Genomic DNA, 26,752 nt, shown 5'->3' on the forward strand with positions numbered 1-26,752 from the left:
CACAGACCCCATGACTAGACCATGGCACCAAGTGCCATGTCCAGTCCCCTCGTGAACACCTCCAGGGATGGGCACTCCACCACCTCCCTGGGCAGCACATTCCAATGACGAACGACTCACTCGGTGAAGAACTTTCTCCTCACCTCAAGCCTAAACTTCCCCTGGTGCAGCTTGAGACTGTGTCCTCTTGTTCTGGTGCTGGTTGCCTGGGAGAAGAGACCACCCCCTTCCTGGCTACAACCACCTTTCAGGTAGCTGTAGAGAGCAATGAGGTCACCCCTGAGCCTCCTCTTCTCCAGGCTAAACAATCCCAGCTCCCTCAGCCTCTCCTCACAGGGCTGTGCTCAAGGCCTCTCCCCAGCCTTGCTGCCCTTCTCTGGACATGTTCAAGTGTCTCAGTGTCCTTCTTAAACTGAGGGGCCCAGAACTGGACATTGCCCTCCTTTCACCTATCCATCCAGTCATGCCCTTGTGGAAGGCTATCGTATAAGTCAAGCATAACTTCCCCTTGGTGAATCCATGTTAACTACTTCTGATAACCTTCATTTCCTCCACAGATGATGCCCAGAACATCATCTTTCCAGGGACTGAGGTGAGGCTGACTGGCTTGTAGTTTTCTGGGCCTTTCTTCTTGCCTTTTCTGAAGGCTGGAGTGACATTGTCTTTCTTCCAGTCCTCAGGCACCTTGCCTGTTCTCTAGAACCTTCCAAAGTTGATGGAGAACAGCCCAGCAATGATTTCTGCCAGCACTCATGGGTGTATCCCATCAGGACTCCTGGACTTGTGAATATCCAGTTTATTAAATTGATCTCTAACTTGATCCTCCTCTGCCTCCTCTGACTTCCTCCAGTCTTACTTCCAGGGACTGAGGGTTGGCCTTGGCAATAGTGAAGCAAATCTTCCACCTTCTCTTCATCCCCTGACACCAGGTCACCCACCTCATTCAGCAGTGGGTCCACATTTCGCCTGGCATTTGTTTTCCTGCTGATGTACTTGCAAAAGCCTCTCTTGTTATTTGTTTACATCCTCTGCCAGGTTTAATTCGAAGAGGGTCTCAGATTTTTGTAGCATCCCTACATACTCTGGCAATGTCCCTATATTCCTACCAAGTGGCCAGTCCATTTTTATACATACTGTGGACTTCCTTCTTCCATTTGAGTTTTCCCAGAAGTTCCTTGCTCATCTTTGCAGGTCTCTTGACTCCCCTGCTTGATTTCTTACTCATGGGAATGTACCAATCTTGAGCTTGGAGGAGGTGGTGCTTGAATATTAACAGCTCTCTTCATCCACCCTATCTTCTAAAGCCCTTAACCCATGGAATTCTTACAAGGAGGTCCCTGAAGACATCAAAGTTGGCTCTCCTAAAGTCCAGGGTTGAAATCCTACTTACTACTCTGATACTTCTTTGAATCATCTTCAACCCCACCATCTCATGGTCACTGCATCCCAGACTGTCTCCAACCTTCACATTCCTGACCAGACCTCCTTTACTCAATTAGCACAAGGTCCAGCAGTGCATCTCTCTTTGTAGGGTCCTCCACCACCTCTGTCAAAAAGTTATCATCAATGCACAACCATCTGTAGTGCATTGATGATAAGTTCTGTAGGCCCAGTGGTATCAGTTGAATGTTCATTAATTCATGGGGCCTGATGAGATTCATCTTGGAGTACTGAAGGAACTAGCGCTTGTTACAGCAGGAAACCTTTTAATCATCTAACAAAAGGTCTTGGGAGTCTGGGGAGCTCCCTGCTGAATGCACACCTCCCCTTTGATAGGCACAGTAACGAGACAGGGGTGAGGTTTCCATGCTCCTTCGTCATCAAGCTTTGCCAGCGCTGCTACCCAGAGCAGTAATTTGCACCAGAGTCAGCGCTGAGTCACTCTTTGGACTTTGTTGCATATTTGCATCACCAATATCATAACAAATCATCTGTCTTCAGAGACCAGACAGCTTTGCAATGCCATGTCCTTTACCAGTGAGTTAATAATAACACAGCAACAGCTCAGTGCTCAGATGATCGCAAACACTTCCATAAGGTACTAATTAAATCAGATTTTTTTCAGGAGCCTTCTCAGTGGATGCTGAATGCTAAAGGCTTTTAAGGTCTTTGCTATAGTAGTATAGAATATGCTGTACCACAGAATCACAGAATATGTGTGGTTGGAAGACGCCTCAAAGATCATCCAGTCCAACCCTCAACCCAGCACTGGAGGGTCAACACTAAACCACGACCCTAAGCACTGTGTCCACACACTGTTTGAACACCTCCAGGGATGGTGACTCCACCACCACCCTGGGCAGAGCGTTCCAACGTTTGATAACCCTTTCAGTGGACAAATATTTCCTAATATCCAGCCTAAACCTTCCATGGTGCAGCTTGAAACCATTTCCTCTAGTCCTGTTGCTTGCCATCAAGGAGTAGAGACTGGCCCCCTCCTCATTCCACCCTCTCTTCAGGTCGTTGTAGAGAGCAATGAGGTCTCCCTTCAGCCTCCTCTTCTCCAGACTGAACAACCCCAGCTCTGTCAGATGCTCCTCATAGGTCATGTGCTCCATGAGCCTCATTGCCCTTCTCTGGACACAGTCCAGAACCTCAATATCCTTTCTATAGTGAGAGGCCCAGAAATCAACACAGTACTCAAGGTGTGTCCTCACCAGTGCTAAGTACAAGGGAATAATCACCTCCCTGTTCCTGCTGGCCATGGTGTTTCTAATACAAGCCAGGATGCCATTGGCTTTCTTGGCCACCTGGGCACACACTGCTGACTCATATTTAGTTGACTGTCAACCAGAACCCCCAGGTCTGTCTCCAAGTTGCAGCTTTCCAAGCATATCCCCAAGTCTGTATCTTACCAAGGGGTTGTTGTAACCCAAGTGGAAGACCTGGCACCTGGCCTTGTTGAGCTTTATACAGTTAGCTTTGGCCCATTGGTCTAACCTGTCCAGATCCCATTGTAAAGCTTCCCTACTCTCTAGCACATTGACACAGCCACCCAGCTTGGTGTCACCTGCAAACTTACCACTTCAGATTATTCTTGCCTTCGGTCCTGTCCATGTCTATTCTTAAGCCATGCTTCCATGGCTGAAACATCAAACCTTCAGTAGTCACACAAGTGAAATTTCCAACAAGATTTTCTTCAGATCCACTCTTGGATTGATCCTGAATTATTAAAAATTCCTAGTGGGCCAGGAAGAATCAGTGCATTACTGTGGAGATGTCAAAACCACCTTATGTGGTAGACATCTACATGTGTTCACCTGGCGCCAAGCACAGGGCAGCCTCTCCTCAAAACATGAGGATCTTCACTAGGAGTGGGGTGTCTTAGAAGGGCTGTGGTTAGTAGGTTGAGAAAGCTTCTCCTCCCCCTCTACTCTCTGGGCTGCATCAGGAGAAGTGTGCCCAGAAGGTCAGGGGAGGTGATTCTCCCCCTCTACTCAGCTCTGGTGAGACCCCACCTGGAGTACTGCGTCCAGTTCTGGAGCCCCTATTACAAGAGGGATATGGACGTGCTGGAGCATGTCCAGAGAAGGGCCACAAGGATGATCAGAGGGCTGGAGCTATGAGGACAGACTGAAGGAGTTGGGGCTGTTCAGTCTACAGAAGAGAAGGCTCCGAGGTGACCTAATTGTGGCCTTCCAGTATCTGAAGGGGGCCTACAGGAAGGCTGGGGAAGGACTTCTCAGACTCTCAGGTAGTGATAGGACTAGGGGGAATGGAATGAAGGTGGAGGTGGGGAGATTCAGGCTGGATGTGAGGAGGAGGTTCTTCACCATGAGAGTGGTGAAACCCTGGAATGGGTTGTCCAGGGAGGTGGTCGAGGCCCTGTCCCTGGAGGTGTTTAAGAGCAGGCTGGATGAGGCTCTGGCCAGCCTGATCTAGTGTGGGGTGTCCCTGCCCATGGTAGGGGGGTTGGAACTTGATGATCCTTGTGGTCCCTTCCAACCCTGACTGATACTATGATACTCTGCCCTGGGGAGGCTGCATCTGGAATATTGTGTCCAGTTCTGGGGCCCCCAGTTCAAGATGGAGAGAGAACTGCTCGAAAGAGTGCAGCACAGAGCCACAAAAATTATTAAGGGAGTGGAACATCTTCCTTACAAGGAGAGACTGACGGAGCTTGGAGAGGAGGAGACTGAGGGGTGACCTCATTAATGTTTATAAGTATGTAAAGGGTGAGTGCCAAGAGGAGGGGGTCAGACTCTTCTCAGTGATGCCCAATGACAGGACAAGATGCAATGGGTGGAAGCTGAGGCATAGGAAGTTCCATGGAAACATGAGGAAATTTTTTTTTCACTGTGAGGGTGACAGAACACTGGGACAGGCTGCCCAGGGGGGTTGTGGAGTCTTCCTGTCTGGGGATATTCAAAACCTGCCTGGATGTGTTCCTGTGTGATCTGGTCCTGCTCTGGCAGGGGGGTTGGACTAGATGATTTTTTCGAGGTGCCTTCCAACCCCTAACATTCTGTGATCGTGCAGCAAAGCCAATGCAGGTCAGGTCCTAAAAGAGAGTCATTGCTGAGGAGGTAATATAGGAACCAGATGATGAAAAAGAAACTAGTCTCCTGTATTTTTTGCCACCTGTTCACATAAGGTTTTGTCTCATTCACTTCAAGAAACTGCAGTCATCTGGCAGAGCTGAAATGCAAGCACAAATTAAAATGTCAACCTTGGAATTTGTTTTGGCTAGAGATCTAGAGAGATAGGAAGATCTGATAATTGTACAACTCACAGACTCCAGGCACTTCAATAGAATTATCCATGGATAAAATGAGGCAAATTGCCTTGAAAGAAAGAATTCATTGAAATAACTAATTAAATGGGCTGCATCTTCTTTTAAAAGTAGTATCAGGATCTGCTCTCTTTTCTATAAAACATTCATCTATTTAATGGAACTTGCAGTATCTAAAGCTTTCTCCTGTATCTTATTTGCCAAGCTAGGGCACAACTGCAGAAACCAACAGACTTACCCATGACAGCGTAAGAAATGAGGAATGCAAAGTAGATAGAGGTTGTAAATGCTGCAGTAGAGACAGAGTTTTGCAGAAGGTAGAGCCTGCCTGTGCATGAATCTGCTGCAAACATAAAAGGTGCATTGCAGAAGGGTATTAACCCAGCTGACTCAGCACTTTCATTTTGCTATTCCCCAAGACATTCCAAGAAAACTTTATTCTAGAAAAGTCACAGTTTGGAGCAATTTGCTTATAAACCTTTATTTGTACTCTGGGAAAGGTAATTTTTCAAGCTATTGGAACAGCCATGCCCCCTCCCTCCCCAAAAAGCCCTTCAACATTTCATCACACACCCAGCACTACCATCCCACACCCAGCACTACCATCCCGCAGGTGAGACCAGTTGGACTCACTGTTCTTTACAACATGAGCTAGGGGACAACACATAGCAACCATCTCCAATACAAGCAAGACACAGAGACATGAGCTCTGCCTCTGTTTCCCAAGACCTTTCCCAGCAGTAGATGGGCTCTGGGGTTCCACTTCAAGGCACAGCAAAGATTTGTCTAGGAGGTACAGATGCCCTTGCCCATTTCCCTCACACACTTTTCCTTTGCCTGTCTTCTCCAAACCATGCTTGCCCTTCTTATGGATTATCCTTTAGTGGACTGTTTGTACCAGGTTCCTCTACTTTTGGTACCAGCTATCCCAGCTCCATCCTTTCAAACTCCTCAGAATGCTCCATTCCCAGCTGTATCCCCCTTGCCTAGATGTTCCCCATATCTCCTTGGATGACCAGTCATATCATGCATCTATTCTCCTTTCCCTCCTGCAGTTCTGTCATCTTCCTGCCCCTACTTCAGTCCTCTTGCACCTGCTGGTTCTTCTTGCCTCTTTGTATAACAGATTTCCAACAGACCCAAAGTAAACCAGAGGAGGAAAAAGTAATGTAAAGGATCTCAATGAAGTTAATCCTGTACTAATAACTGTATTCATCATACAGAAGAAGAGAAAGCATTAGGGGTGGGGAAGCAGGGAGGAGACACAGCACTGCAACTTGGACTTACAGAAGTTGCAGAGATCTGGCCAGGGAGTGTCAGTACTCCAGCACATTGTGTTCACTGTGCTCTGCTACTCTGAATTGCCATGAACTGCACATCATTAACATTTTATGTACCAGCTATGGGCATTCAATCAGTTTTCATTGTATTTCATGTTGTGACAAGCCTCTAGAGACATTGTTCTGATGGAAATGTTTTCTTTCAATGTCATCTTTCCCATCTATTCAAGATCAAAGCAAGCTGTAGAAAAATAGAGCCTGAAGAAGAGAACAGAGGAAGCAGACTGTTACATGGCTCCTGGCAGCTCAAAGAACCACCAAATCATGTGGCAGCAATGCCTTTATGAGACACAGTGCTGACAGATGTTATGGTAACCCTATGGCAAGCTGGACAAGGAATCACAGCATGCATTGCAGGAATGCCCTCCCAACCTGATCTTTGCTGAGCTGACTTACTTTAATCTGATACCACTCCACTCTTGGTATCATTACACCATTGAGGACAGTTTGGTCTGCAGCAAAGCCCTCTGCTCATAGGTGAGCTCTGAAATAAGAAAGAGCTAAGGTTATGTAACTCCACACACACCTCAAATCCAGGTTAGACAGCAGGGACCACCTCTCTTTCTGTGTTTGTGCATCACCTGACACAGCAAACTTCTGGCCATAACCTCCAATGCTAATAAAATGACAACACATTTCTTGTTTTGAAAGAACAGAAACTCCATCTGGAAACTGCAGCTCTACCAAGATGATTAAGAAAGGAAAAAGGGATCCTTTTGATGCCATTGGTACTGTTGGCTTGTAATCTCTTGATGCAGTTTAGATATTGTGGAGTTTCAGATTTAATATTCCACCCAGAGGATGATATAAAAGCCACTATCGATTTCCACTCCCTGTAAGCAGGCTTCATCTCTATGTAAATTAAAGACTCCATTATCTATTTCACAATATAGATTAGCTGTCATTCAAGAGTTGAGCTATTTTCACACCAGCAGGCTGATGTATTGGCAAGTTCCAGATAGTAACACACCTCATGAAATCCAGTTGGGTCTTTGCACATTAACACCTACAGACACATCATGCTGCAAAAGCATCACTCACCATCACTGTCCCAGGGGAAGAATGATCCCCTTCCTTTTCACCGGAGGATGACAGGGGAAGATGCTGCTGTCTTCCATCTACCAACTATTCAAAACCATCAAAGATCTGGAGACGTGCCAAAAGAGAAAGGTAGAAAGCAAAGCAGCAGCATGAACATGCTAAGGTCTTCCACACAACACACCAGCTAACTTCTGCCCTGACAGCACACCTGGAGAGCACAGACAGTCAGCACTGCCAACAGCTCTCCCTCTACCACAGGGAGGGCATTTCCTACATGTTCTTGCCTTAGTGACCATGAAACATTTGCTTTCTTCTGAGTAATGGCGGAGGAAGTAGTGGGACCCACATCATCAGTCATTGCAATTTGGGAGGGGAAAGCTTAGCCCCATCTTGAAGATAGTTGTCACACACTGGGAAAAAAAAATCTTACTAGAGGCACCAGGGACCACCCACAGCAGTTTGGTCTGACCTCAGAGCTGGCCCTGCTGTGAGCAGGACGTTGGACCACAGATCTTCTGAGGTTTGCTCCTGCCTCAATTACTTTGTGATCCTACAAAAGAGCAGGGGAAAGGCTTGCCTCTAAAATTAATTTCCACCACACAAACAGGTTCTGAAGTCTAAGGAAACAGCATCAGCTTTTGCTCTTTTCCCCTCTTGGTTAGGAGATGATTTCCAGATTACCTCCCCATCCTAACCTGTGTCCGTTCATAGAACAAAGGGGGGGAACTGACAAAGCCTCACTCTCTCCCTCCAGACCTTTTAGAAAAGGCAGCCATAAAACTCTCTCCTCTTCCTCGAAAAAATAACTTCAAACTCAGCAAGGCCCTCAGATTATTTCTAATTAGGCTGTTGATGGGCACTAGAAAACCTCTTGAAGTGAAATTCAAAGCACATCTCCTAAGCAGGGCTGGATAGGAACAACCAAGGCTTTCCAGTTGCATCTTTGGCTTGGCCACAGCCATCAGAAGCCCACTGATGAAGCCAGGCACAGGCTCCCCAGCTTTAACTCAGGCCTTGCACTCACAGCAACACAGCTGGTGAGCAGAGCTGCTTTGCATCCCCAGGGCTCAAGCACACCGCCGAAGGCAATAGGCGCAACCTGACACAGGAGAAGTTCCCTCTGAACATCAGGAAATAGTCTTTCACCCTGAGGGGGGCTGAGCACTGGCACAGGAATCTGTGGAGTCTCTATCCTTGGCAGTACTCCAAAGTTGTTTGTACACTGTTCTAGGAAACCAGCTCTAGGTAGCTCTGCTTGAGAAGGGGAATTGGACCAGATGACCTCCAGAGGTCCCCTCCCACCTCAAGTCTTTTATGTTTCTGTGAATAAAAAGCTTGAAACATGCAACATTAAGCTTCTGTAATTCACTCTCAACTCCCAACTTCCCTTGAGGCCTCCTCTTAATTTGTGCAAAGTCACATCACCTCACAACTAGGGCAGGCTCAGAGGACTTGTGAGGACATTTATAGGCAGGAGCTCAGCAGAGCTGCAGTAACTTCCTCAGCTGTCATATCTTTTTGCTTCACCGCTTTTAGCTTCATGGCAGTTTTACATTTAAGAACATCTCTGCCTTGTTCTAACTTTATCAAGGACTGGGGGACTCTGAGTGAGCCCCCAAAAGATTTTGCTGCATGCCTCATTTAATTGAGGTAACAGTTACTGAGAGAAGAGCAAACAGCTGAAAGATCTGCAGAGGACAGTTCCCAGGCGCTTTGTCTTCCTGGAGCTATCACATCAGCAGAGCAGAGTTCACATTAGATCATCTCTCATTAGCTGGGTCTCTCTTATTTTGGAGTGCTTGTTTGTGCAGGGCAGTGCCTCCACAGAAAATGTACTCCTTAAGGGGAAAGAAGTTGAAGATTAATTGTTTTATTAAGACAACCTGCAATCTTAAAGACGCTGGAATTTCATCCAGGTACACAGGAATATTTGCTCTGTGGCTGTATGGAAAGATGAAGGCAACGAGAGTTTGGAGAATAGTGAAATGTGTGAATTTGCTGCTTAATCTCCTATCCGGTTTCTCATGCGCTGGTCTCATCAGAAGTCATGATTGCCCCATTTGGCCACTGGAGGTCAGTGTCTTCCTACAGAAGGAGAGTCCCTCTCACCTGGTGTTTACAGGGGGACAGAAACCTGACAGCAGCTCCTCATTTTCCTCGCACGGGAGCCTAAGGCTTCAGGTACGAGATGATGACATAAGCTTAGTACGGGTCCATCACTGCCAAAGGAAGCCTTCTCCTCACACTTCCCTTCTCTCAAGCTAACATTTTAATATGGTTCCACAAGGAATTGAAGGAACCTCAAATTTATTGATTTCCCAGATACTAAGCAGCTTGAAGCAGAGCAAAAACTGCCAGGGACCTCCCGAAGCTCTCCTTCCACTACTGCACCATAGTAGAAGCCAAATGCCAGGGGTCCCCTTTCCAATAAAACAGCATCTAGCTGGGCAGGGCTGAAGAAACTGTTCAAATATTTTCATGCTTCCTGCATTATCTGGCCTTGTAATTTAATCAAATACTGCAGTGCAGCTGCCATCTGATAGATTTTTACTCTCTGGTTAATCCTCCTTGGCTCGTTTGCTAGGATGAGCTCCAGAGAAGGCGTCTGTTTAGCCTGCCACACACGCTGCGTGGGAGACCTGCTGCACCACACTGCTTTCCAAAACCTTCCCTCACTAGCAATGCTTCTGCAGCAGCTGCCAACACTTTGCCAGACGTTCAGCGCATCAGCTAGGGGTGTTTTCCTCTCCCAAGCTGAGCAGTGTGTGATGCTGAAGGATGACAACAGTGGCAGACAGCAGTGACTGAATATGGCAGGGAAGGGAAAACAGCTGTGAACACAGAGCGGTTTGGCAGTCACGTGTAGATCACAGCCAGTGTTTAGACACTGTCTGTAGCAGTATTTTAGTTTGGATCAGAAATACTTCTGAAGCAAATAGGCTCATTCCCGCTTGCCACGCTTTGCTTCCTGTCATGGAGCAGCACGCAAATTCAGTACCTCCCAGACACAGCTCAGCACAAAACCTGCTCTCTCCAGGTTTAGCTTGCAGCCACATAGCTTGCATGAAGCAGAACTCCTGAAACCTGGCCAGCACTTCATGTTCCCTGTTCTGCAAGACTCCCTTTGAGGTCTGCTTCTGCTTGACACCACTGCCCTTTAGGCTGCAGTTTCGCCTGCTCCAGGCAGAGGACTCATCATCCACAGATCCCAAGGCAATCCCAGTGGAAGCAAAGTAACACTACCAGGGACCCTCCTTGCCTTTGTCTCTCTAGTTTAGGCATCCAATGGAAAAAAATGTGGCGTTAAGTACGATGAGGTGAGACCCCCATGCCATCACATGTCTTAAGTGAGGTTGTGGAGTCTCCATCTCTGGAGACTTTCAAGACCCATCTGGATGCACTCCTGTGTGACCTGCACTGGATTCTGTGGTCCTGATCTGGGCTGGGTGGTTGGACTCAATGATCTCCAACCCCTAACTTCCTGTGATCCTGTGACCTAGAACTTTCAAGTTCTGTGTCATTTTCAACTTCTGTGCTGAAAAATTAATGGTGCCTCCAGTATCTTCAGTTCTGTCCTGCCAAGACTGCTGGTGTTCTCAGGGGAAAACTTTGTTCTTGTCACTCCACTTCCTCTCCATTTAATTTCATTTTTGCTTCCTAAGCCAACATATTTATTTTTCCCCTACATCCTTTTTACAGCAGTGGGATGCCTGCTGGCACTCACACAGATGGGCAAGAAATAAATGGTTGCTGCCCAAAACCCAGAGAGAAGCAATACCTGCAGCAGGCTGGTAATTACAGTAGTTGTGCAAAGCTCACACCTGGAAGCCTTTAAAAGCATTCTAGACTCATGTATTCCTTAAATATCCTACCACCCTGACTGTTCATGCTTTGTTTCCTGAGCAGAAAACAGTCCCAGTTCACCAGACCCCTTCAATAATTCCTGCACTCATGCATTTTAAAAAAGACCCATTTACTATTTAAATGCCAACCTAAGTCTGTTTATCCTAATCAAGGATCAAGGCCAGCAACACTGCCAGTGCTGTTTCTCCTCTCCTGTCTCATCTGATCAGTGAAGGAAACAAAAGCTGAAGTAGGCAGATGGCTGAACCGAAGAGAAAGATCATTACACAAGGCAGCTGAGAAGGTGAAGAGAATAAAATGGGGAAGGTGATCTTCAGGGAGAAGGCTGAAACTCAGCCTCACCATTCAGAGGGTGTTCCAGTATGCAGATAGAAAAGGACAAATTATCACCAATTACTCACCAAAACATCATCTTCTATTGTTTAGAACAGGAAAAATCCTGGCCTTTCTCTTCCTTCTTCCCCATCTCTGCTAAAAACTGTCATTTTCCTACACCATATTTAAGAGACAGAAGTATGCCACAGATCTGTGGTGTTGCTCTCTCCATTTAAGAGAGGCATCCTGCACTTAATTGCTTTCTCTCTGCTAGCAGAGTAAGAAAGGACCAATCTTACAGCTAGACAGCTCCCATGTCACTTAGCTCAAACAACTGTAGTTGGTAGCAACTGCCTCACAATTTGGTGTATTTTATCTAGGTCTGAAAACCCCTAAAGTGAGGATTTATTATCTCTTTCAGCAAATCTATCAAACCACATCAATAATTCATGTAAATTCTATAAACATGGCAAGGGATACAGGTCAGGAGGGGGCACCACAGGAGAAGAATGGAGCATCTGAGGAGGCTCAGGGGAGACCTTATTGCTCTCTACAACTACCTGAAGGGAGGTTGTAGCCAGGAGGGGGTTGGTCTCTTCTCTGAGGCAAGGAGCACCAGAACAAAAGGACACAGTCTGAAACTGTGCCAGGGGAAGCTTAGGCTTGAGGTGAGGAGAAAGTTCTTCACAGAGAGGGTGATGGCCCATTGGAATGGGCTGCCCAGGGAGGTGGTGGAGTCACCATCCCTGGAGGTGTTCAAGAGGAGATTGGACATGGCACCTGAAGCCATGGTGTAGTAGTCACGAGGTGGTGAGTGGCAGGTTGGACTTGATGATCTTTGAGGTCTTTCCAACCTTATTGATTCTATGGTCCTTTATTTAAAGCATGTGGTAGACCTAATTCAGTTTCCTCGACAGGCCATGTCTACTTAAAGAAGGAAGATGGCTCTTGAATAATTTAGAAAGCCAAGGGAGACTTCACAGTCAGCAGGGGTTTTAAAGGAAACACAGATGGTATTTATTGGTTTTAATACATACATTATTTGTGAAGTTTTTTACAGGTAATAGTTTGTCTGATAGAGATCAGTTGGGTACAAGGCAGCTGTCCTGCTTATCTTCCTTAAGAGGTGTGTGAAAAGTCACCACAGAGGCTTTCAGCAGTTATGGCAGTAAGTGGTTACTGGGAGAAGCAGCGAGCCAGAAGGCTCCATGTATTTTAAAGTAAACTCCAGTGCCCTAGGAATGGTTGACATTTAATCAAGATCCAATCAACTCAGCTGAAGACCAAGGTCACACATTGAGCTCTGCCCACTACTGTATTTTGCAGACAGGAAAATCAGGTTTTCAGTCAGTATTTCAATGCCTGCACTGCCACACAGCGCTGCAAGATGTTACCTTAATGCTTCCTTGTCACAGATCAAAATACTTTGGTGAATCTACACAAGAGCCCTTTACAACAACCCCAAAAAGTTCACTGACTGCCTTAAGCAAAACTTCTAAACCTTTGTTAAAGCAAAACTGTGCCAGAAAGAGAAATCACAGAGAAATAAATCTCTGGGGAAACTTTTACAGACAGTCTAGAAAGCATTACTCTGGTTGTCATTCTGAGACTGTGAAACACCCCCCAAAAACTCCTGCTTCCTCAAATACAGAAGTAGTATTTGCTACATCATGGCAATCAGAAGTGGTTTAGCCAGCTGTGTGAATGCATCCCACGAGAAAGTTTTAGGAAGTATGCTAAATTTGGAGGGAAACCCAAATGGAATAGGAAACCAAACTAATCCAGGTGCAGCTGAAGGCACCACAAAGCCAGACCAGTGAAAATTAATGCACACGAATCTGAAAGAGTGCCCCAACCAAAGTTAAGGTGAGGCTTCACATGGTTAGAGTGAGCACTAACTACAGAAAGATCCACATTTCATCACTGAGCTAAGACCATGATAAACAACCCTGCTACTACCATTATCCTCCTCATGGAGGAGCAAGGCCCCATGCCCTGAAGTGGCACTCCTTGTGACATCCACTTATCTATGCAAGGGGAAGAAGCCACAGCTCACCAACCAATCCTAAGTCCTGCTGAAGAAGGGAATTGGAAGATCCTTGGCTAGTAACATACTCATGAGAGAAGAATTTAGAGTGACAGGCTTCAAGGGACAATGAGTACCAGAGGCCACTGACTTCAGAGAGCAAAGCTAGTAACTGCATCCAGTTTGTGAAAGGTGATGAGCCATGGGCACAAGCCATTCAGCATGTCAGAGAAAGGTAACTAATAAGGGACTAAAAAGATAAAATTCACCAGAGAAATAAAACACTAACAGCAGGGTTACTCAGAAAACTGAATAAGGAATTCACCAGCACTGGCAGATATCAAGAGAGAGCCTGATTTTCAAGCACAGAGAAAACAGATGAGTTCTGCTGTCACCTTTGGTATAGCTGGTAGGACTTCTGTTTAGAGTTGCTGTCAAAACCAGACGGAACAGACTGCCCCAAACTAACCAGCATCAGGGCAATCATCAGACCCCCAGACCTCTCTTCCTTCTTTTGACCTGCCCTGCACTGGCCATGTGAGTGACCACTGAGCAGAGCAGATAGTTTTCACATGGTGTGACAGCACATGAGCAACTGAAAAATCTGCCTTGGAAAGGCCACACAACCAAGACAAGCTGTTGAGGCATCTCAGAAACAGTTGCCCTCAGCTCTAATCTCCAAAGCACTCTGCACATGACCCCACACCAAGAGAAAAGCACAGAAGTACTCCCTGCTCTGGCTAATCAGATAAGAACTTATCTGCAGCCCTAAGAACTAATCTCCAAAGACACTACTATATTTAGCTAAGAATCTCTTAGGGGCTACTTGTTTTCTTACTTAGCTGGGGAAAAAAAAGCCCAGTCCAGCGTAGACTGATGAGACTGCTGCTTACCACACCTAGGTGTGCACCCACAGGTGAGAAACCTGCAGGTACTTGACAGCACACACACAAAAGCATTCTTTGCCTCTACCTATTAGCACAGAAAGCAAAACAGTAAATTCCTTCTCCATGTTGTACTTCAGGACACTATTTTCAGTGCTCTCAATCGTTCCCTTTACCTCTTTAATGGAAGACAATGGTCAATTGGATGCCCACAGTCCTTCCTGAGTTCCCACACCTCCATTAAAGTCCAAGGAATCAGGGAAGGGTGTTCAGTGACAATCTCAAGTCATTCCTGGCTATTCTATGGCAGACACCAGGGCCTGAGGGACTCCAGCAGGGAGTATAATTTCTGCTCAGTCCTTGTATACAGAATTAGAGAATGGTCTTGGTTGGAAGGGACCTCCAAAGGCCATCTAGTCCAATGCTCCTGTAGTGAATATCCTCCATTAGATCAGGCTGCCCACAGCCCTTTCAAGCCTGACCTTGGATATTGCCAAGGATGGGGCCTCAACTACCTCCCTGGGCAACCTGTTCCAGTGCTCCATTACCCTCACAGTGAAGAACTTTCTCCTAACATCCAACCTAAGCCTACTCTTCTCCAGTTTAAAACCTTTGCCCCTTGTAGTATCACTACAGGCCTTTGTAAAGAGTCCCTTTCCAGCCTTCTTGAAAGCCTCCTTCAGGTACTGTAAGGCTGCTATTAGGTATCCCTGGAGTCTTCTCCAGGCTGGAGCACACTGAGCACACTGACAACGCTTAAGTACCTGAACAACCTCAAGATGCCCCAAGTCCTTGGACCTCTGTGTAGATGTGCCTGTGTGTGTCTGTGCATGTCTGTACGCACTCATGAGAGGGACACCTCAGACTAAGAATTAACAATTCTGGCTGGCTGCTGCCACTGGATAAGAACCTTGCTCCACAACAGATCACAGCAGGTTAGATTTCCATTTATTTGTGTGTTGGGTTTTTTTTCAAGAATTAAAAAAAGTGTAATGTCACCTTAAAAAGAAAAAGGGAGAGGGGGGCGAGGGGGGAGTGTGCAAAACCAACACTGCCAAAGCCATTTTGGGGTAAGCTGTTCCAATATTTATTTTACACCACTGCTAGGAAATAGTACCTCAGCTCAAGATCGAATTTGTGCAACTTCAGCTTCCAGCTGCCACAAGATTCTACTGAAATTTTCATTGTCCTCAGGCTGATCCTCAGCTGGGTTTCCAGTGAGATTTTACACTTTCAGAAATTACACATTTGCTGTACCCTTTAGATGTGTTGTTTCAAGTGGGAGGGGACACCCCATTCATGATGAAAATAAGGCCTGGCACGTGAGAGAGGACATACCTGCAAAAAAGCATCACGAGAAACGATTTCCCAAGCAGTCATTTCCCTTCCTCCCATCTGCACACTGCAAACAAGCTGCATTTGGAGCTCATTCTGCACAGCAGGCACTTCTCTCACAATGAAGATTTTTCTTCTTCTTCTTCATTTAGTTCATCTCAGTACAGAGAAAATCAGAAATATCTCAATATCCAACTGAAGTCGGTTGAGTCACGTGGAAATATTTTTAACATTCCAAAGACAGCCAATAAAAGCTGCAGAGGCAGCCTGCCAAGTGATCATCAGTCCTACCTCCAACCCCAAATGATAAATGAGCAGTTTGAAATGCTTTACACCAAGACAGCCTTGGAAAAAAAGAATTGCAGGCTTGTGTTTTCAGTTTCTGTGTAAATTGATGTCTTTGCTCTAAATTACCTGAATCAAGTTCGAATCAAGGATGGAAAATTTCAGTGAAATAAGAACCAGAGGGACTGGAATTGGCACAGCTGAACAGGGGAAAGATTAATTTATTTTCCCAGGAAACAACTACATCTAAGATGCATAAACAAATCTGTTTAATTTACAATTAGGCTACTGTAGTACACAAATGGTTTATGTAAGTTCATCCCAGTGAAATGCTTTATGTGAGTTCTTCCCTGTTTAAAACAAAAAAGAAGCCCCTCCTGTTACCATTCCACATTTTATCCTCACTGCACCTAAAAAATTAAATTAAGAATGTTTTTCTAGCAGGCAGACCAGAGGTTTGCATTTGACACTATTGTGCTTGGTGTCATTAATCTACAAAGAGTGCAGTGTGCCCAGGCAGCCAAGAGGGCCAATGGCATCCTGGCCTGCATCAGGAACAGTGTGGCCAGCAGGAGCAGGGAGGTCATTCTGCCCCTGTACACTGCACTGGTTAGGCCACACCTCGAGTACTGTGTCCAGTTCTGGGCCCCTCAGTTTAGGAAAGATGTTGACTTGCTGGAATGTGTCCAGAGAAGGGCAACAAAGTTGGTGAAGGGTTTGGAACACAAGCCCTATGAGGAAAGACTGAGGGAGCTGGGGTTGCTCTAGCCTGGAGAAGAGGAGACTCAGGGGTGACCTTATTGCTGTCTACAACTACCTGAAGGGAGGTTGTACACAGGCAGAGGTTGGTCTCTTCTCCCAGGCAACCAGCACCAGAACAAGAGGACACATTCTCAGGCTGCCCCAGAGGAGGTTTAGGCTGGATATTAGAAAGAAGTTCTATACAGAGAGAGTGATTGCCCATTGGAATGGGCTGCCCAAGGAGGTGGTGGAGTCACCATCATTGGAGGTGTTCAGGAGGAGACTGGATAGAGTGCTTGGTTGCATGGTTTACTTGATTAGGTGGTGTTGGATGATAGGTTGGACATGATGATCTTGAAGGTCTCTTCCAACCTCTATTCTATTCTATTCTATTCTATTCTATTCTATTCTATTCTATTCTATTCTATTCTATTCTATTCTATTCTATTCTATTCTATTCTATTCTATTCTACTCTACAAGTAGCAGAGAAGGAGACTTGCTAATACACCTAATACATTGTCCTGCGCTTTCTGGAAGCAAAGCTGCTGTTTAATGCATTTCACTGAAGACAAAGTAAAGCTACCTGCAGGGAAATGAATAACTGTTTGCATCAGCCAAGAACTTCAACTTGGAGCTTGAATCAAGGTTGCAAAAGAACAAAGTATGCATGTTAGGAGGAGCAGCAGCAGTACCTCAAAGGAGTCTGGTTCTGTAGACTCCACCATCCATCTTAGCAAAACCAGGGTTCCTGGGATCACAGACAGCATTTGGAAGCCTTACATTTCCTTTTCCACTATAAATAATGGATAAAGATTAACAGCAAAACCTTACAAACCAATCTTAAGGAAAGACAGCCAGGCTCAAAAGTGAGATTTTATTGATATTTGTTACTTTAAGTATGATAGAACTGATAAAACCAGCTTGGAATAATGTTAGTTTACATCACTAAATTCAATTCACATTTTATTGATAAAATACCAAAAGGAAAATGACAACATTGCAGGTTCAGAAAAACAGGTTGGCTACTACGACTGAAAAGCCTACACTATCTTAGCTGGCCCTGGCTGGTTGCTTGTTTAATGCTCATTATCTAAAATCAACACAAATTACAAAAATCCAGACACATCCAACTTCTGTGCTCACAAAATATATCTTCTGTCATATCAAACGCCACTAGATTGGAAAGAATTTTCTGCTGAGGTATTTCATTTCAGCACGTATCAAAAGAGCAGCGAGAGCATCCTCCCCGCTTACACACGGACGTAACGCTGCAGTCCCAGCTGTGCTTTTAGCCTGCCCCTCCAAAGAATCGCTTTGCAAACCGCTGTGCAAACACCCTGATGATCAAAACAAACCATCTCTGTCCAAGGATCAAAACCACCATCAAAGCTATGGCCTACATCCTCTCCTCTGTGGTGGGCACACAGACCTCAGATTCCAGGACACAAAATAAAATCAGACTTCAGCTCTGTCTTTTAAGGCTAAGACAAGCTCAGCTCCAACTGAAAAGGATTTGAGTACCTTCATCTCCGCCAATTACCAAGAGCTATAGCTGCTCACCAGGATGCAGCAATCAGTCTTTCTTTATGTGACAAATTTTAACACTGACATGGAGGTGGCATGATACCACCCAACCATAAAGAAAACCACCACAGATGGAAAAACCATACACAGACTTAACAGCAATGCAGTAGCCAATAGTTCGCATGCAAACGTTGTGTTAGACTGTTACATTCTCAGGACTAAAACTGTTAATTGTGTCAACACAGGTTAGATAATTATCTTCCAGATCTCTCTTTATTTTACATACTTATTTACTTGGGTTTTTTTCTTCTCTTTCTTTTAAAGAACAGACAGAGCCTCACAGAACAAAGGGACTTTACCAAATGTTAGACCTGGAATTACATAGACTTCAGTTGCAAAGAACTGAAACTGTAAGGAAAAGAACTCATCCCCTGCTATAAATACATCTTTGAAAGCCTCATTAGGTAAAGCAGCAGCCTGACTCAGTTCAGAGGAAAGAAAAAAAAAGAAAAGGAAAAAAAAAGATGGGAAAAAAATAATAAAAGGGGGAAATACTCCAACAAATTTTACTACTGTACTGCAGGAATTGGGTTTGAAGAAAACAGAGCCAAAGTAGACTGTATGGCAGCAAATGTTCCTGGGGAAGGAGCAAAGAAGTGTGTGTATTTATGGCATAGGACCTAAACAGCCATTAGAACAGTTTGAACTGCCAGTCTTTCATCAATGAGATGCACCAGGAAAAAAATACATTCAAAGTAAGAGCAGTTTTGAGTAAATGTGCTACAGGGAACTGAAAACTACCTGTCGTGACTATCCATGTACAAGTCATCAACAAAAACCTACTTACAGACATTTATACCTAACAGGCATAGAGACCAAGTTTAATACTTGTGAAATCACTAGATCTCGACTGTTCCAATCCTTAGTCATAACACACTAACATCTCCACACTGCAACAGCTGTATGGCTTCAACCACATCTGTCCTGAAGTCTTTGCATCTAGTTGGTCAGCGTTGTAGAACTGAAAGGCTCTGCAGGCATTTTATCCACCATTTGTAACGTGGATGTGCATCCACCACCCACCTGATCCACCCCCCACCCAGTACTCTACCCAACAAGCAGCCATCGACCCACAGCCGGTACTGCTGCAAACTTAGCCACTTTGCTCACAAAGCTTTCGTTTTGGAGCATGTGGATTCTCTCCTTCCATCATCTGCTATGTTTTTTAAGATAAAAAGAAAGATTATATAAAAATCAATTCAGTATGCAAAAAAAAAACCCAACCCCAAACAACACCTAAGCCCAGAAGTGATTATAAATAGACTAGGGTGGACAGAATTAGTAACTAATCAAAAAAACCTAGCAGTCATATTTAGGGAACTCAACGTTTCAGTCTGCCCTCAAAGACTAACAACCAGACCGATTCACAAGTACCTAAGTTGCTTACATCATTAAAAGAGTAAGATGTAAAGTCAATTAAAAACAAACAAATAAACCACCATATTATTATTATTATATTTTTTTTTTACCCCTTCCAGATCAGGAAAATAAACTAAAATGCTGGTTCTGTAACAGTGCAACAACTGCAGCATATTTTGCACGCAGCACGTGATTTGCTACATTTAGTGGCACTTGAGTACTACGCAGTAAATACTGAAAGTAAGACAAGTTTCTGTGCCGCATTAAGCATCGTCACATCATTGTTACCGGAGTTGCTAAGCTACGGCATTCTGAATAACACCAATTCAATTGTAGCACTTTGATCGCTAGCTGTAATACGTGTCAATGCCCTGCTTTACATCGTGCTAAGAAAGTAGCCGCTGGAGCCGAGCCCCGGCTTGGCGCTGAGCTGGGTCCGGGCTCAATCCGACCAGTCGTTCTCGTCGAACTCTGAATCATCGTCGGAATCGCTGTATTCCACCGCAATGCGTCTCGAAAGGATGGTTGCCACGTCGTTTCCAACGGGTTCCCGCTTCGCTTCTTGCTCACGTTGCTCCTGCACCTTTTTCAGCTGGATTCCTGCAGAGACAATTACTCTCAGACAAAGTGCTCCGCAGAAGGGATTTTACATTTCATATTGACATTGGTGAGCTTTCTGTGTTCCGACAATATGCTTAGGAAGAAGGGAAAAAGGGAAATCACTGACTTAGACTAGATTGGAATCTGTCCTCAGAGATCGAAGGCTTGTAGCCTTCTCAAACTGCCAACAACAACGTGTTAAAACTAAATAGTCAAAACTAAATAGTACAGGTCCTTTCCATCTGAAGATGAAAGTTTCCATAATTGTATTTGGAAATACCACTGACCTACAGCTCCATACTCTAAGCAAAGTCAGGAACAGCCATTACTCATTGGTAAACATTCAGAGGTAGAATAGAAATAGAAGAGAATTAACTATGTTGGAAAAGACATTTGAGATCATCGAGTCCAACCTATCACCCAACACTGTAGAACAGAACAGAATAGGAATAGAATAGAATAGAATAGAATAGAATAGAATAGAATAGAATAGAATAGAATAGGAATAGAATAGGAATAGAATAGACCAGACCAGACCAAGTCAGGTTGGAAAAGACTTTTGAGATCATCAAGTCCAACCTCTCATCCAGCATTATCTAATCGACTAAACCATGGCACCAAATGCCCCATCCAGTCTCTTCCTAAACACCTCCAGTGATGGTGACTCCACCACCTCCCTGGGCAGCCCATTCCAATGGCCAATCACTCTTTCTGTGAAGAACTTCTTCCTAACATCCAGCCTAACCCTCCCCTGGTGCAGCTGGAGACTGTGTCCTCTTGTTCTGAAGATCTGAAGCCTGGTGTGGGAGAACTGTGACCAGAAGCAAAAACCCAAGTACTGGCCACTTTACATCATGAACACAAGTACTGTTTTCATTTGATTATGTCCACCCAAACAGTAGAGTATGTGGGACAAAGCTGTACATCCTTAGGTATTAGACAGAGATGCCCGTCAGGGCTGACAAATGTTTGAAGAGGTGCATGGTGCCTGTGCCTAACTAGTCTCTCAATGATATTCTGCCAAGCTGGGAACAGAAGCCATGAACTCAGATCACTGGAAGACACACTGCTTTCACTGCAAACCAACCAATCAACCAAAAGTATCCAAAAGTCAGTGCTGACTCACCCATCCGAATGGCAGCAAGAAGATCGCTCCGTGCGTCGCTTATTGGCGGCTGCGCGGGTTCGTGGCGCTTTGCCTCTGTAGCTGGGGGAGCATGCATTGGGGAGGAAGAGAGGGATGAACCTGCAGCAGGAGGGCCTGGAGGGGGAGGAGGCGGGCCGGGAGGAGGAGGAGCAGTGACAACAAGCCCACTAGAAGGAGGAGGATGTGTAGCTGCGTATGTAGAGCCCGTCACCAGTCCAGAATGGGAAGGTGGCACGGGAAGCTGAAGGGGACTAACAAATGCAGTTTGTGCTGAAGGAATCATAGGGGGGGGAGGAGGAGGGGGAGGACCTGCAGGATTGTAATAATCCACCATCTGAGCTGGAAGCATCCTATATAAAACAAAACAAAAACATTTCATGTATTGAAGTCAGGGCTTAGAGAATCACCACCCCTTAAACTGCTCTCATCCAACCTCAGCTAAAACCAGATTCAAAGGAATTTGAACTGCTGAGCTAAACATGAAAGTGATTATAAACACATGAACTGGCAAATATTGATAATACATTGAGATTTAAAGCCTATGACAAAGTTAAAGACAGTGTTCTTCCAGCTCTCCAGAATGAGATTTTTAACTTAACAGTCCTGCCTAGTTAGGCATAAAGCTATGCTTGTTGCCACACATCTGCTCTGTGAGAACATGAAGCACAATGCCTGTGAAGAAGGGACCAAACCTGTAGACTAAGCCTATAACTTCCACAGAAGAGCAAGCATTAGAGCCAACATTAATAAACAATAAAAGATAGAGGCATGAAGCACAATGCAAAGTAGGAATGACAAGGTTTACCCAAAGGTCTGTCATACATTTCAGGTGGTTCTTTACAGATTCACAGATTGCATTGGGTTGGAGGGGACCCTCAAAGGTTATCTTGCCAACTCCCCTGCAGTGAGCAGGGACACCTCCAACTAGATCAGGCTGCCCAGAGCCACGTCGAGCGTGATCTTGCATGTCGCTAGGAATGGGACCTCAACCACATCCCTGGCCCTCCCTTGACTTTAGTCAAGTTTATTGATTTAAATATTATGTAATTAAACTGATTCATTCCAATTATTTATTCAAGAGGAGGAACAGAGAAGAGCTGATCTCTTTGTTAAAATGCCATTAAAAGAATTTTTAAGCAGAAAAAATGGGAATTAAGAGTTATGAAACAGGTAAAGTACTAGATATAAGAGACAAGATTGAAGGAAAGTTACTGATGACATTCAGTGATATATGTCAACTTATCACTGAATGTCATCACTGTCAATGGTAGATGAAAATCACTGTCAGCAGTGGATGAGAAGCTGGACGTGAGCCAGCAATGTGCACTTGCATTCCAGAAGGCAAATTGTGACCTGGACTGCATCAAAAGAAGAGTGGCCTGCAGATTAAGAGTAGTGATTCCGCCACTCTGCTGTGATCTGGTCCAGCTCTGGGGCTCTCACCACAAGAAGGACGTGCACCTGATGGAGAGGCTCCAGAGGAGGGCCACAAAGATGATCATAGGGCTGAAGCACCTCTCCTACAAAGACAGACTGAGAGTTGGGTCTCATCAGCCTGGAGAAGAGAAAGCTCTGGGGACACCTAATAGTGGCCTTCCAGTACCTGAAGGGGGGCCTACAAGAGAGATGGGGAGGGATTAAAAAGGTATGTAGGACTAGGACAAGGGACAGTGGTTTTAAACTAGAGAAGGTAGATTTAGATTGGACAATAGGAATAGGTTCTTTACTATTAAGGTGGGTGGAACACTGGAACAGGTTGCCCAGGAAGGTTGTGGTGGAGGCCCCGTTTCTGAAGACATTCAGGGTCAGGCTTGTCTGGGCTCTGAACAACCTGATCTAGTTGGGTATGCCCCTGCTTACTGCAGGGAGGTTGGACTAGATGAATTCTAGAGGTTCCTTCCAACCTATTGCATTCTATGATTCTGTGAATGTATGACAATTGTGATAACACTGGCAGTGGTCATGTACCTGGGGACTAAGCACAAGTCTTTCTGTTACAAACTGGAAATAACAGAGAAAGTTCAGGTTGGAGCAGTCAGTCGTAGCATGACTACAGCATAAAAAGTCATGAATCACACAAATGCTTTCCCAGGATGCATCAAGTCAAGCTGAAAAACCTTGGCTTGCTTAGTTTAAAACAGCAGCAGCAGGAATGATTACAGCTTTCCCAGGGTTACACCTTGGAAGTTTCAGATATTTAAGCAAAAGAACAAGCAGGCACAGGCTGGTCAGAAAACAGATGTTTTCTTGCTATTCAACAGCCAGTACTAGGGAGCAAGTCTTCCTTCAGCATGCATTCAGTCAAAATATCTACGTGGGAGTTTGACAAATTCATAGCTTGGATTACAGAGCTTTCTGTGGCAGTAGGAGACTTGATTCTGGGTCTGAGGAGATGCCTTCCAATTCTGTCATAAACTCCTTTAAAGAAACATTTCAGGGACGCAACCCAGACTGCCACATTAATCACATTCAGTGGCACTTTTTCTGCACATTTCCTGAAGTTTAAGATACTACACAAATTATGCTGGAACCATTTTCCACTTCAAAGGAAAATTATCTCTTCCTTAATACTACATTAGGAACTCAATATTTTGCAAGCAGATTGATTTCACCACATTCAGTACACAGTTCATTATTTCTGCTTTTACTTAAATTCACTTCACACACAGAAATTACACCAATTCCTTTTCTGTCCTCCCCAGACTGATAACTAATCTATTTGGGGTCTTTCAGTGTGTATGCATCAGATGTCATGGTGGTTATGAAAGACATGCATCCCTCTAGTTTTGTCCAGAATTGACTAGAAGACACCAGGAGTTTTACCCATATTCTGCTGGTACCACAGGTACTGAGCTATGTTGGCCATCTGCAGGCTGGGGTGGAGGTGGAGGTGGTTGCTGAGGTCTGTTTAGAGTAGCATGTCGTACAGTGGTGGAAGGTGGTCTGTATTCATGCTCATGGCTTTGGGATGCTGCCATGTACTGTGGACCATCTCCTGTTCCATATGAAGGCATTGCTATCTGCTGATGGAGGGAATGATTCGGAGTAGCAGGATAAGAATAGTCTGTAACATCAGATGCATGAGACCTACAGTCAAAGTAAATGGATGCAGAAGAACAGGTTATGCGAGTGAAACAAGGCATGATTTAAAAGGTCACAAAGAAAAGCTAAAAGGAATGCAGTCAGAATTATTCTTGCAACAGGACTCCCTGCTTACCAAGCACCATTCACTTGCAAGTCCACAGGGAAAAAAAAAAATCATGAACAAACACAACAAAACAAACAAACAAACAAAATCATGGTTCAGCTTAACACAACTTGAAAACAAATTAGTCTAAAAGTCAGCATAAAAGAACACTTTCCATATTTCAGTATATTAGCTGCATGCAAAACATCCTACAAAAGAAGTGTAAGACCTTTCACCAGACTTTAGAATATGTTACTAGCCATAAGGAGGCATATTGTTTCTGCCAATGACTTTGATAGTAGGAAGTCATACTCCTTAATCAGGTTCACCTTAAGGTAACAAATGCAGCAGAAAAGGGAAAGCAACATTACAAGCACTTGCAGGATGTATTTCACCAAAGCAGAGAAAGCCCATTTCAAAAGTTAGGAAATGCTTTTGATTGCTTGCACAATTAATTTTGCTGGAAAGGCTTAGAGAAACTGGGAAATGCAAATATTAGTTGAGCAGAGAGTTCATAAAGATACAAAGTCGAGGATGCTCTGTCGAATAGGCCCAAGAGAGGGAGCAAAAGGATCTCTTCATCCCATTACTGCAAATGGTTGGTTTAGTAATGAGCAATGGTACAGCCTGGCTTTTAGTGAACACAGTAAACTGATGCACTTATCTGTAAGACTGGAAGCAAGGTAAGCAACAAAAAGCCAGGGCTTTGAGTAAAACAAAATAACAAACCCTTTGGGCATTTTGTCCTCTTTAATGCTTCCTGCCTGTTCCATTTTCTTTGCGTCACTCATGAACTCAATGCCCATTTTCCTTCTCTCCCACTCTTCTTTTCTTGTTCTGACTTTTCTCACATTAATTTGCTGGTTTCTGTTTGGATTCAGCTTGTGTTTCTCTCTCTGAAGTACAACAGGTATAACAAATACATTAACAATTGCCACAGCCTGGACACTTGGATGTGAAAATTTAATGCACTAGTCTTTAAATCAGCAAGGAAGACACACGAGGGTTTGGGTTGTTTTACTTTAGCATTAAATAAGAATCACAACAGTGCCAAAACAACTTCTTTGGGACCTTATTTGTAAAAGACTGCTGAGGCAGTAGCTGTCAGCACAAATAAGTCTTTTAAACCAGTGATTTTTTCCACGTGTATGGGGTATTTTATAGCCTGGTTCCTACTGCTAAGACTGTCCTAAGATAAAACTCGAAGAGTCTTCTTTGCACCTCATTACCACTCACAAAATTAACTCTTCAAGTTATATCGTACCACAACACCTGTGTCCAACATAATGATGCACCCTATAATTTCCACTTAAAACCAAAATAAATTAATAATAAAATCCTACAGACTGCAAATATTCTGAGTGTCTGCAAAGAGTCCAACACATGGTGAAGCTGCTGGGAGGTAAAAACAAATCACTTTAATACAATTACTTCAACCTGGGAATCCTGGGGGGGGAAAGGTGTTAAAGCTAGAGAAAGATTTGAAACATGAGAAACAAATTCATGATGAAAAAATTCCCTATCTTGCACTTGCTAGCTGAACATCAATGTCATTCTACCACATTAATCTGTGTAAAGGATAGCTTTAGTCAAACATTACATACTGACAAATGGAAGGCCCTGGAATGGGTTGTCCAGGGAGGTGGTTGAGGCCCCGTCCCTGGAGGTGTTTAAGACCAGGCTGGATGAGGCTCTGGCCAGCCTGATCTAGTGTGGGGTGTCCCTGCCCATGGCAGGGGGCTTGGAACTACATGATCCTTGTGGTCCCTTCCAACCCTGACTGATACTATGATACTAAGGCAATGGTTTTAATAAGAAAACATGGAGGGGAAAAAAATAATTGGTAATTAAAATGTTTCAGAGAAAAGAGGTCTGAATATATATTATAGAAGCAGAAGTAGCAACTTTCTTCCATTTTTTTCTTTCAATTACAAGATTATTATTCTTCACAAACACCAAAACATTAAATATACAAAGGTCTGATGAGATTTTTCTTCTTTTCTTTTTTTTTTGTAATTATTTTAATTAAACTCCACTAGACAGCAGACTAAAAGCCTGAGTCTGCACATCTGCTGTGGTTGCTGCTTCCTCAGCCTGGCCACTCAACAATTGAAACACTAATTCGTCACATACTTTTTCCAGTAGATTCTATTCCTAACATTACTGCTTGAAATTAACCCCAACAGGAGAAGTAAAGTGGGAAAATCCTCTAGTGAAAAAAAATAATTCAGACTTCTGTGCACAGCAGGAGAAGGCAACTCTCACTGAGTTCAAAGGGAGTCTCAGTCAATGAAGATGAATTCTGCTGCGT

The 26,752-nt window shown here is 44.4% G+C and overlaps 1 protein-coding gene across 4 annotated transcripts in view; it reads right to left on the reverse strand.

Moving 5' to 3' along the window:
• Positions 1–17,421: 17,421 nt before the first annotated feature.
• WASF3 (WASP family member 3) overlaps positions 17,422–26,752 on the reverse strand; it is a 92,026-nt gene continuing 82,695 nt past the window's right edge. For 3 of the 4 annotated variants that reach the window (XM_068143566.1, XM_068143557.1, XM_068143576.1), the window contains 3 exons: positions 24,078–24,341; positions 21,234–21,604; positions 17,422–20,107 (listed from right to left, as the gene is read on the reverse strand). In XM_068143566.1, coding sequence (XP_067999667.1) covers positions 19,950–20,107; positions 21,234–21,604; positions 24,078–24,341 — 793 coding nt within the window. In that variant the 3' untranslated portion in view covers positions 17,422–19,949. Of the gene's footprint in view, positions 20,108–21,233; positions 21,605–24,077; positions 24,342–25,170; positions 25,338–26,752 lie in introns of all 4 variants that reach the window. The other variant, XM_068143586.1, reaches the window with a different exon arrangement.

Source organism: Melanerpes formicivorus, unplaced genomic scaffold, assembly GCF_026170545.1.
Source record: "Melanerpes formicivorus ecotype bairdi unplaced genomic scaffold, bMelFor1.0.p_v2 SCAF_1, whole genome shotgun sequence".
NCBI classification, from domain to species: Eukaryota; Metazoa; Chordata; class Aves; order Piciformes; family Picidae; genus Melanerpes; species Melanerpes formicivorus.